This window comes from Epinephelus moara, chromosome 19, assembly GCF_006386435.1.
Source record: "Epinephelus moara isolate mb chromosome 19, YSFRI_EMoa_1.0, whole genome shotgun sequence".
NCBI classification, from domain to species: domain Eukaryota; kingdom Metazoa; phylum Chordata; class Actinopteri; order Perciformes; family Serranidae; genus Epinephelus; species Epinephelus moara.
In genome coordinates, this window is record NC_065524.1 from 39,394,394 (window position 1) to 39,406,489 (window position 12,096).

Consider the following 12,096-nt stretch of genomic DNA (forward strand, 5'->3'; position numbering starts at 1 on the left):
TCTCAGTACAAGTACTCTGTTACTCTCAGTATAAGTACTCTGTTACTCAGTACAAGTACTTGGTTACTCTAAGTATAAGTACTCAGTTACTCCCAGTACAAGTACTCTATTACTCTCAGTATAAGTACTCTTCTACTCAGTACAAGTACTTGGTTACTCTCAGTACAAGTACTCTGTTACTCTCAGTATAAGTACTCTGTTACTCAGTACAAGTACTTGGTTACTCTCAGTACAAGTACTTGGTTACTCTAAGTATAAGTACTCTGTTACTCTCAGTATAAGTACTCTGTTACTCTCAGTCCAAGTACTGTTAGTCATGCAGTTTGGTGCTTTGTCCACTAGAGGTCAGTGTTTGTTTATTTTTTCTGTCCATCAGTTTCAATCAGTCAGACGTCATCTGAGGATCTTCATGATCCTGTGAGGATGATGTCATGATGATGTTAACTGTAGCGCCACCGTCAGGTCCGACATAAATAATCTACGTCACATAAAAACAGCTGTTTGTGATTGATTCATAAATCTGTTAATAAACAGCCTCAAATAAATATCAGGTAATCGGTTGATTGATCAGTTGATTGATCAGTTGATGTGTTGTGCTGACAGCGGGCTGCCTGGCTGATAACGGAGCTTTAAAGGTGAACGATCACCTGCAGGTTGAAGGTTTCTCTAACGTCTTTGCTGTGGGCGACTGCGCCAATGTCAACGAGCCCAAGATGGCGTACCACGCCGGGCTGCACGCCACCGTCGCCGTGAGCAACATCATCAACAGTCTGAGTGGGAAGGAGCTGACCTCATATCGCACAGGTACACACACACACACACACACACACACACACACACCTGTGTCTGGTTCTCTGGTTTTTTAGTTTCCCATCTACATTGGCAATTGTGTTGCTAGTTGCCTCTCTGTGTCGCAAGTTGCCCTTCTTTGTTGCTGATTTTGTTGCTATTTGTCTGCATGCATTTTTTAATTGCCTGTTCATGTTGCGAGTTATGTTTTCAGTTGCCCATTTGTGTTGCTGGTTGTAATGTCAGTTGTCTGTCTGTGTTTAGTTGCCCGTCTTTGCTGCAAGTTGAGTGACTTGCTGTCTCCATGTGTTTTTAATTGTTTGTCTGTGGTGCCGGTTGTGTTGCTAGCTGTTTATCTGTATTTTTAGTTGTCTGTCTGTGGTTTAAGTTGCCGCTTTATGTTGCTGGTTGTGTTGCTAGTTGTCTGCATGTGTTTTTAGTTGCCTGTCTGTGTTGCATGTTGCCCTACTGTGTTTATAGTTGCCCATCTGTGTTTGTAATTGCTTATCTGCGTTGCTAGTTGTGTTGCCAGTTTCCTTGTCTGTGTGTCTGTGTCACTGGTTGCCTGTCTGTATTGCTGGTCAACTGACGGTGTTGTCGGTTGCTTGTCTGTGTCACTGGTTGCCAGGTAACGTCACCATGTTGCTGGCGATGGGCCGTGACGACGGTGTGGGTCAGTTTAACGGGCTGAGGTTGCCTCGTTGCCTGGTTGCTCTGGGGAAGAGTCGAGATCTGCTGCTGTGGAAGAGCTGGAGGGAGATGCAACAGAAGCAACCCTGACACACACACACACACACTCACACACACACACACGTTCGTACACTTGTGAGGACCGTGACCAAGGACTTTAATATGAACCCAGGTTACTGACGCAGGGCAAAGGTCACATTTCTTTGTGTTTACAACTTTACAAAAACAACCTGTAAACATTCATGTGGACGTTTTAAAATTCAGACGGATTCACATGGAAACGGTCTCAGTTTTTAAATCACAGGGAGGCTGTTGTTTCTCCTCAGTTCAGCTGGAGTCTTCTTCTTCTTCTTCTGGTATTTAAACACTGTAGAGTGAACGACAGCTGACTTTAGGTCTGTTTAACATCGTACATGTTACAGTTATTTAGATTAAATTAAAAAAACACCTCAAGGGATTTGTTTTTTAAATTTGGCACAAACGTTCACCTGGACCCAACGATGAACTTATTAGATTTTGGTGATCAAAGGTCACTTTGAACTCATCCATCTCATTCTCATGAATGAGATATTTTAAAAAACTTTGGCACAAATGTTAACTTTGACTTAACAGCAAACATTAGATTTTGAAGGTCACCTTGCGCCCCCCTTATTCTCATGAACACAATATCACAAGAATGCCTCAATTTCTTCAAATCTGGCACAAACATCCACTTGGTGGGCAAAGATCAAGGTCACTGATCATACAACCACAGGGCGGACTGGTGGGCGGAGTCATACAACCACAGGGCGGACTGGTGGGCGGAGTCATACAACCACAGGGCAGTGATTGTAGTTTGATCTTGTTTCCACATTTGTTCTTTAGTTTCTGGCTCTTAAAGTTGATGCAAAGTCACTTGTTTAAATCTTAACAGTATGAATTTCAGTTCCCGTCAGTAAAATAAACGTGTCATTATTTACATGTGGACCGACAGCAGCCTGGTCCAGGTCATAAAGAGTTAATAACTGTATATTTAGCTTTAGGTAAACATGAGTTATCTGCTCCTGTTTCATCGAGTTCAAGCTTTAAAAACATCAAATGAACAAACACATTTATAAACAGCTTCTTTATTATATTTTTCAAACAATAAATAAAATGTTTTGAACCTGAAGGTGTTCACATGTTCTCATGTTCTCATTCATCAACAGCAGAAATATAAAGGTGTGTTCATACAGAAAATCATCATCAGTCAGCGTTCATGTGGCTCGTTCATCAAACAGCTTCTGCTGCTGAACGTCTCCTTAAAACTCAGACAGAAACTTTCACATCACACACTTCAAAACAATAATAATAACAACAATAATAATAATAAACATGTTAGTGAGGAAGATGTTTCCTGACGACAGCTTTCAGTAAACAAAAATCTCTGTGGTGCAAAAAACAATATAAAAAATACAAACTCATAAATACATGTGATCAACACGTCAGTGATATTAATAAACAAACAGTGATTTGTGTTTGGAGACTTCTCCGGCCACCGACTGGCTGCCATCATACGTCAAATAAATATTAATAAATAAATCACGTCATAGATTTGTTTCTCAGCTGGAAAACATGGATGGAAAAAACAACAACCTCAAAACTAATGTAAGGTTCTTGTTTACATGTAAACAAACTGGTTTTACCAAACACAAAGTTTAAAAGCAGCAAAGAGCTCAAACGACGAGTCGATTCAAATAAAAGTCGACGGACAGATATTTAACTGTTGACGTTTATCGAGCGGCAGGTTTCAGCTTCTCAAATCAGTTTCAGACTGTTGAGAACAAGATGTTTAAGGACGTCACGTTGGATTCTGGTGACAGTTTAGACGCTAAACGGACGATTTGCTGATAAAAACAATCTTAAAGGGACAGTCCGGATCATTTGACGTGGGGCTGTATGAGGAAGCTACCCACAGCAGGTGTCAGGAGTCTGACACACAAGCTCAGCAATGTCCTGCTGTGATTAAACTTAAATTACTGATTTTCTAAATGGAGTCCGGCGTTGACGAGAGCGAAGCTGTGTGAAGTTAAAGTAAAGCAGTGAAAATACTCAGTAGTGTTTTTAGTTGTTCAAATATGTTTCTGCCTCCATCCACAGCAGCACACTGTTCAGCCTGCTTCTCCAAACTGGAGGCGACACACTGACTGGATAAGACCCTCACACAGCTGCACTCTACAAAATATGAACTCGAAAACAAGATGATTCATCTTAAGGGACTATCCTTCAAATAATTACATTTCTGTAACTGTTCCTTTAAGTTGCAGCGACAGTTATGTGAAAATTAACTCTTAGCAGGTCACAGAGTAAAAACAGAAGTTAGAAACAGGAGGCAGTGTGATGCAGCTGTCAGATGTGACAGAAGCTGAAGGCGTCGGCAGAGATTCACTCTAACAGCTGTTTCAACTGAACGTCGGGGAGGTCTGTTTGTGTCCGCCATGAACACAAAGCTTTAAAATCACTTCCTGTAAACACAGTGTGACTCAAACATCAAACTCCAGGTGAGATTTGTGTAAACCGTCTGCTGCTGCCTCCTGATTGGCTCCTCACACACAGGACTGGAGGTGTGGACAGGGGAAACCAGTTACACCAGTACGAGCGGTTTGGGATGGGAGTGGTGGTTTCATCAGCCTGCTGGGTGTGAGGGGTGACGAGTCATCGAAGTGAGCGTCAACAAATCTTTTGACTAAATTCCAGCAGGTCGTCAGTCAGGATGACGTCATGTGTCGTCGGGCCCAGTGATGAAGGCGTGTTTAAAACAAATGTGTGTGAACTAAAATCAGTCGCTGGAAATTATGAGGAGATAAAACTGACTCATTTATCATTTAGTCTGATTAACTTTACGATGCTTCGACCTTTGTGTGTCCGTCAAACTTTAAAAAATCTGAAGTGACATCATTCGACACTGTTACAGATGTTTCCTGCAGATTTAAAAACAAGTCGTTGATTTACAAATAAATATTTTAGGTTTTATTTTACGCCTGAAGTTTGGTTATGTGTGAAAGTGTTTTTGCCTGAAGACAAACATCAGGTGGTTGGATGGGGAGTTGATGTTCTGCTCTGAATTAACACAAAGTTTATCAAATGATTTTAAACAGCACAACAACACAAACACACTGGTGATGGAGGCAGCGGTCGACCAGCAGCTCCTGAGGTCAGCCAAACAAACGATGGCTCCAGTTCCCCGTCAGAAATATAAAATGTCACGTTAAAGATGTTTAAATGTTAGCAGCTTCAGTTCAACAGAGACATGACACACAGTCAGATCTCCCACAATGTCCCTGGTCTCTACTCAGCCTTATGCGTCTTGGCGTCCCCGCGGCGGCGCAGGTACGTCTGGTAGAAGAAGTTGGAGAAGAGCAGCAGGTAGCTGAGGTACATGATGGCGGCCCAGGTGATGTTGTCGAGGCGGGAGGGGCAGTCTCCGTGCTGCATCCAGCGGTACACCAGCACGCTCACCGTCAACCCCATCGCCATCTGAACGATCTGAGCGCTGGTGATGAGCACGGCGAACGGCCGCGGCACGCGCAGGCCGGCGGCACGCGCTGCGTAGTAGCTGTACATGAGCGCGTGCACGGTGTAGTTCATGGTCATGAACCAGCCGCCGCCGGCCACCATGTCTTTGTAGGAGTACCAGGAGTACAGCAGCACGGTGATGTGGTGGTACCAGTGCAGGAAGAGCAGCTTCTGCTTCCTCAGCACGACAAACGCCGTGTCGCCTGCCAGACACAAACCAGGGTTTAATTCATCTCATGGGTCATCATGATATCTGCAGATGTTATGTGTGTGTGTGTGTGTGTGTGTGTGTGCGTGTGTGCGTGTGTGTGTGTGTGTGTGACCTGAAGGGGGGGGGGGACGGCTTTAAGTGATTGTATTTTAATTTTCAATTCTTTTAATTTCATATACTCTGTTCGTCCCACAGTCAAGATTCAAGACATTTGTTTTTATTTTACTGTTGATTTTCTAAAGAATAATTTTAAGCTATTTTTTCCTTTAAGAAACCTTTTTTGGCTTTTTTTCTATTATTTTTGTTTTTTCCTCAAAGAAGTTGGGCAATTTTTAAAGAAAACAGTTTGGCAGTTTTTCTCTAACCTTAAATATTTTGGGCAATTTGTTTTTTCTTAACACATCACCAAAGTGACAGAGCCATCAGTCAGAAGATGATTTTCTTTAAGAAACATTTTGTTGGTGATTTTTTAAAAGAAAATATTGGATGATTTCTTTCTTTCATTTAACTGTCAAACATCAAAGGGTAAGAAATCAACAACTCATTTATGGTGGAGGGAGGGTCAACAGAAACGGTCAGTGTGTTTGGATGGAAGCTTTAACAAGAGGAGAATCAGCATGTTAAATAATCCTGTGTGTTTGGTGGACTGACCGAGCTCTGGAGCTTTGCTCAGGACGAAGGCGTAGGCCCAGAACTTGCTGACGGGTCCGTTATAGAAGCTCTGGTCACAGATGGACTGTCTGAAGCCGCTGCTGCTCAGGATGTGGAACATGTAGGAGCCGGTCCGGATCGCACCGATGATGCTGAGAGAAGAAGAAGAAGAAGAAGAAGATCTGTCAGACTACAGACACACAACAGAGAGACCTCCATAAACATCACCTGTCCCCTCTCAGTGGTACAAAGTTACAGTTCTAACTTGTTTAAAATTTAAACAATTATAAAACAATTTGTTTTTTCTTTAAAAATAATAATAAATAAATCACTACAATGACATCGTCATAGCCAGAAATGTGTCGTTTTTTGTTGTTGTTTGAACACGAGAAGATCTGTTTTATTTTGCAAAATACTTTTGAGTTTACAAATCTTTCTTGTATTTGTGGAAAGTGTTTTATATTTAAAGTTTATCAACCCAGTCTCACTCTGAAGTCGTCAAACACCGGCACACCGGCACTCGCTCAGTGACTTCTGGGGTCAGACACCAACGAAAAAGCCGACCTTTCACGTCGGCATGATACGCAGCCTGGCGACTGGCGCCTGGCGCCGTCAGGGGAAACGCAGCGTAAATTAAGGCAGAGGAAGTCCAAGTAGCACAGGTGGGACCACCCCTGACCTTCACCCAGGAGGTCGGTGTTCACTTCCTGTAAGATTGTAAAGCCAAACCCTGTTCTTTGTTCCTAAACCCAACCATGTGTGTGTGTGTTGCAGTGTTGTACCAACGTAGTGCTTTTATTTTGAAAGAGACTGTATCAAACTGTACATTTCCTGTGAAAACAGAAGTGTATTTTGAAAACAGACAATGCATGTAACAGGCTGAAGTTGACACGGCGTCCCAGAACGTCAACAACCAACACACCCAGGGTACCTTGGACGCCATATGTGGACGTGGAAAGTCCATGACCAAACGTGGACATGTGACGAGGTCACAGTGAGGATGATGATGCCTTTACAAACACACGGATAAATAATTTTGACACAAATGTGTCTCCGTACTCCTCGCTCGTCTTCACTGAAGCAACGCTGCTGTTTTTCACTGATCATTTAAAGTGGGCGGGGCAGATCGATCACGTTTCAGCGTCGCGGCGTCATCTGACTTTAGCGTTCAGAGCCTGAAGCCTGCGTTCACAGCTGATCACCACCTGCGTGTCACATGTTCTTTCTGACAGAGGCCTCAGCTCAGACAGAGAGCGTGACTCTGTGGCTTGACCCTCTGGAGACACAGTGAGGTGTCAGCTGACAGCTCTGTGTGGTCGTCCTCATGGCGACAGACGAGCCATCGTCACACAGAACAAACACAAACACACTTGAGCTGTAATCATCCTCAGGCACAATGACCGACAGCACGTTACCATGGAGACAGAGCCTCCTTCCCCAGCAGCTCTTATTGTTGTTCACAGAAATCACTTACAGCATGCTGCTGGTTACCATGGAGACAGGAGGTTAAAGGTCGTGTTTTCAGGACATCTCTGAGGAAACGACTTTTACTTTTGTTTGGTTTTTAATTTGTTGGCAGAGTGTTACCTCAGGCCGCACAGGGTGGACAGAATAACAGAAACACCTCACCTGATATTACAGGTGCTTATAAACAGGCCACGCCCCCTCAGACACCTGTTAATCGCTCTAAATGTATCTGGAAACTCTCATTTAAAATTGTTTAGATAGATTTTGTTCTTAATTTTAGTTATAATCGAGAACTGAAGTTAAAACAAACAAACCTGTTTACACATATAAACAATATTTGTTTGTTTGTTACGAGCAGAAGTCTGATCATGTTTGTTTGGTCCTGATACCAAATCCAGTCTTTTAATATCAATCTGATGTTTATATTCACTTAAATGTTTATTTAATATGTAACTGATTAATAACAACTCTCAATTCACTTATTTAAAGTTTATACGTAAAATTTATTGATCTGACATGAATGATTATGATGAAAGATCCTCTACAGAAAAGAAGGTATCACTCTGACGGTGTTACAGAGCGTCTTCCCTCTCAGAGGAAGTTTGGTCGACTCAGATACGTTTTATTTTCTTCTGTCATAAAGTCAGCGACTGATTTAAAATCCTTTCAAAGAGTTTACATAAAACCAACGTGATGAACGTCACCACGAACAGAGTTTTAAATGTTAAAATTGTGTCGTTACCTGAAGAGGGCGAGGCTGAGCGACCAGAGGATGAGCGGCCGCCGCAGGTTCATTTTGGGTCGAGGCTTCATGTAGTGCTGACCTCCGAACACCAGGGCGGCGTACAGAGCGCTGAACACGAAAGACTTGCTCCTGCAGGAGGAAACACACGTTCAGACGTTAATGTTGAATATATAAAAACATGTGAAGGACACACTTGGGTCAGGTGATCAAGATTTGAAAAACATTAACGTAACTTTCTTTGACAGGTTAAAAAAAAAAAAAAGATAATTTACTTATACAACAAGCTAACAGCACTTTAGCTAACATTTAATGTTAGCATTGAGTTGGATGCTACTCTTATTTTCACACCTTGCTAATGTTACGATGCTAATGCCGAAAAGCTAATGTTACAAAACTAATGTTAAAGTACGTTAAATGTTATTAAAATGCTAATGTTGAAAAGTTGTTGAAATATTTACGTTACGACAAAAAAGTCAGCACACTTCAGCGCCCTTCAGGTGCATTTATTCCACCATCCTGGAGTGACGTTTCGGGCCACAGGTGCCCTTCTTCAGACACTGAAATATTTACGTTAAAAGTTTGTTGAAATGCTGACATTAAAATGCTAATGTTACAAAGTTGATGTTAAAATAGTGACGGTAAAATGCTGATGCAAAAAAGCTGATATTAAAATGCTAACTCTAAAAAGTTGTGAAAATATTGATGTTAAAAAGTTGATGTTGAAATGTTAACGTTAAAATGCCAACTTTAAAAAGTTGACATTAAAATGCTAACGCTGAAAACTTGACTTTAATAGTTTGGGGTTAAATTGCTAATGTTAAAGTTGATATCAAAATGCTAATGCTAAAAAGTTGTGAAAATACTGATTAAAAAAGATGACTTTACAAGTTTGACTTCAAAATGCTATGCTGTCAAAAGTTGATGTTGAAATGTTGACATAAAAATATTTCTTTAAAAAAAAACAATAAATCTGATTGCTCTCTCGCCTATTAAATTTTAATTGTATTAATTTGTGTGAAGAACTGATCCAGCGTGACGTCTCTCTTCATGCTGTCACAGTCATGTTTTCATAGACAGGTGCAGAGTCACACCTGAGACCTGAGGTACACCTGTGTTTTACTGACTGAGTCACGTCAGCTGTTTCATCACAGCTTCACTCTGATCTCTTTTCTTTAGGTTTCATTAAATATATATTTTAATCATAATTAATCATGACTGAATGATAAACACTGTCAGCTGCTTTATTAACGTGACACAGGCATTAAAATATTACATCATAATTATATTAAACACAATATAAATGTCTGTATTTAACCCATGAAGAAGGATTTGTAGTTCTTCCATCACCTGACCCTGAGCCTGAGCCTGGAGGCTTTCAACCGGAACAACCGGATCCACCTTAAACACTCCAACATACTTCAAATGCTTCACAGTGTGACATCACTGTGACTCACCTGTAGTGCACGTGCAGCATCCACTGAGCGCACTGATTCCTTTGAGCTCTGTGTAATCCCGAGAACACTTGCTGCGCTATGTGTTTGCCTGCAGCACCAAATCCCCTTCACATATTACGTAATTTAAAGTTCTCTACCTTACCTGTAAATGAGGCATACTTTGGACACAAACAGCAATCTACCTCTTGAATGAGTGATTCCAGCTCTCCCGTTCGGCATTCACAAAATACAGAAAGGACATTTTAATCCTACAGACCTAGATGATATTTAAATCGATCACCGCTGTGTCCGCCGCCTCCCCTCACTCCCCTGATGGCTTGCAGTGTGGCACTTTTAGTATCGAGCAAACCGGTTGAGGTGAGTGTGTGTCGCAACAGGTGCCGTTTGGAGTACTGGGAGTATGCCGAAACAAACACTGGACCCTCTCAATCCCGAAACCGCCTTCATAAATATTTTAAACAGTGTGTACTTTAGGATGGGGAGGCCATTTTTAAAAGTGTTGATTACTGTAATGGAATTCGGAGCGTAGTTTCTCCACTGAGGAGACTGCTCTTCCTGACAGTTTGTGGGGTCTAAAGTCTCTGCAGAAACGTTTCAGTCAAATCAAAGAGTTATTACAGTTTGAATTAAATTTGAGAGCAGAATATAAACAGTCAGTTAGCTCACCAGTTAGCCTGCATCCACTGAATCGCTCCTCTCTCGTCAAAGCGCCGCTCGAAGCTGTACTCCGACAGGACCGGAAGCTCCGTCTCATTCACCTGCAGCATCTTTATTTATATTAATAATATTATCAGGAGTTTATATTTAATAAAATCTGTACACTTTGAGTCCCGTCAGTGTTTCCTCTGTCTCTGCTGCTCCGGTCTGTCCTCTCACCTGTCTCACCGTCCTAATTAAAGCCTGTTCGCAGGGGGTGGGGCTTCATTGAGACACGCCCCTTTTCTTCTTTTTTTTCATTTACTGATTTTCTATTTTACGGTACGGAAGCTGCAAAAACAACAATAACAATAATAATAATAATAATAATAATTATAATTATAATAATAAATGAAATAAAGTTATTACTTTTTATTCCTTCTCAAACAAACGCGCTCTGTTCTGCTCATCAAGAACTTTGATTTATTTTTGTTTATTTTATAAATGTACTGATTTTCTCCATTTCTGCAAAAAAAAAGTATAGTTTAGTATTTAGTGTTTTTATTCTAGTACATTTATAGTGTATTATATATATATATGTATATAATCATCAGAAACATTGTTGAAATAATGACAAACTTATCAAACCTTATCAAAATATTAAGTTAATGCCTCCACAAAAGAACAAAACCCTGAGAAACAACAGAGTCATTAAGACAAAGTTTTTCATTGTATTGACTCACAGGATTTTTATTTTTATTTTTATTTTTATCACACTGGCAAAAACTGGCTTTCACATTAATACTGTTTTTATTTGTTAGTGTCCTAAAATAATGAGAAACTTTCTCAAAGTATTTTCCTTGAAACAACACTGAGTCATTAATTTGAGAAAGTTTCTGATCATAATAACGTACTGGATGGTTTTTATCCCACTGTGCTGTTCTGTCTTATTTCAGCGTGTTAATATGGAGGTAGATCTGTCTCAATATTAACTTTATGAATAAACATAAAAAGAATCTGTGAGCACATTTAATTAGTTAACTAAATGAAAAAAGTTGTGTGAATATGTTTCTCAAACATGTTTGTGATTCTAGTTTTCATTTGTGAATCTCAGTTCTGCACTCGTAGATTTGTGTTTTATGCACAGTGTGTTTTTCTTTAAAGAGGCAACAGACAGCATCTTTTCCTAAATATATCATGATGAAAATAATGTGGGTTACACAGGGCAGTGGCCACAGTAAAATCAGACTATCAGTCTATCAGACTATACTGGTGGCTTTACAGCCTACATTTTATTGATTATCTCTGATCCCCCACGCTCAGTTTGGTCGTTGCCACAGTGCGACGCAACACCACTGACGCTTGCCTCTTTAAATTTATTTAGAATTTGTGTGTCTGCAGATCTGATTTATTATTTGTTTGTGTTTTCTTTAATTATTTTTACTCCTCTAGACCGAATAACATCAGAATGTCATTCGGTGTAGAGGAGCACTGGGACTGAGTTGGGTTCATTTAATATTTGAAACACCTTTAAATAAGCTCAGTAAAAACCCTGTTGGGTCAGCAGGAGGATTCGTCGTCACAAAGCTGAACACAGGCTGATTATTATGAATCAGTGTTTTCAGTCGTCACAGAACAGAATCAGCTGATTACAGTTTCTAACAGTCTGATTAGAGGAGCAGTTTGTTCCAGATCTGAGAACAGAGTCATACTTTGTTTAAAACACTTTGTACAGAGTTAATCTGACAGATAAATGATTCACTGGACACAGAGAGAGGAAGATAACCAGAGGAAGGTTTCACATCCTGTACTGCAGGGAAGGTACCAAGACCTCACTGTGGAAATATTCTGTGACAGTAAAATGATGTATGAAATATAAAGTATTTAAAGTGATTGTTATTATATCTGATCTCATTAGA

At 40.6% G+C, this 12,096-nt stretch overlaps 2 protein-coding genes across 2 annotated transcripts in view; one reads left to right on the top strand and one right to left on the bottom strand.

Annotated features, from left to right (window-relative positions):
* The window catches only part of aifm2 (apoptosis inducing factor mitochondria associated 2), a 16,453-nt gene extending 13,824 nt beyond the window's left edge, over positions 1–2,629 (top strand). Inside the window, exons 6-7 of the mRNA XM_050070551.1 lie at positions 591–804; positions 1,418–2,629. Of these exons, the coding sequence (XP_049926508.1) occupies positions 591–804; positions 1,418–1,569 (366 nt within the window). The 3' untranslated portion in view covers positions 1,570–2,629. The remainder of the gene's footprint in view (positions 1–590; positions 805–1,417) is intronic.
* A 1,829-nt stretch (positions 2,630–4,458) lies between these two features.
* LOC126406809 (elongation of very long chain fatty acids protein 6-like) lies at positions 4,459–10,395 on the bottom strand. The gene is made up of 4 exons (XM_050071319.1): positions 10,208–10,395; positions 8,085–8,216; positions 5,876–6,027; positions 4,459–5,216 (listed from the first exon to the last, which is right to left on the bottom strand). Exons 1-4 carry the CDS (start codon positions 10,306–10,308, stop codon positions 4,786–4,788), a joined length of 816 nt encoding a protein of 271 aa, XP_049927276.1. The 5' UTR covers positions 10,309–10,395; the 3' UTR covers positions 4,459–4,785.
* Positions 10,396–12,096: the final 1,701 nt, after the last annotated feature.

What these genes read in the sequence shown, in the direction of transcription:
- LOC126406809 (XM_050071319.1), bottom strand. Translation starts at nt 10,308, where the DNA reads ATGCTGCAGGTGAATGAGACGGAGCTTCCGGTCCTGTCGGAGTACAGC. An exon ending in CAGTGGATGCAGGCTAACTG is followed by an intron (nt 8,217 to 10,207) that starts GTGAGCTAACTG and finishes TTCCTCCTGCAG; the next exon opens with GAGCAAGTCTTTCGTGTTCA. An exon ending in CTCAGCCTCGCCCTCTTCAG is followed by an intron (nt 6,028 to 8,084) that starts GTAACGACACAA and finishes TTCTTCTCTCAG; the next exon opens with CATCATCGGTGCGATCCGGA.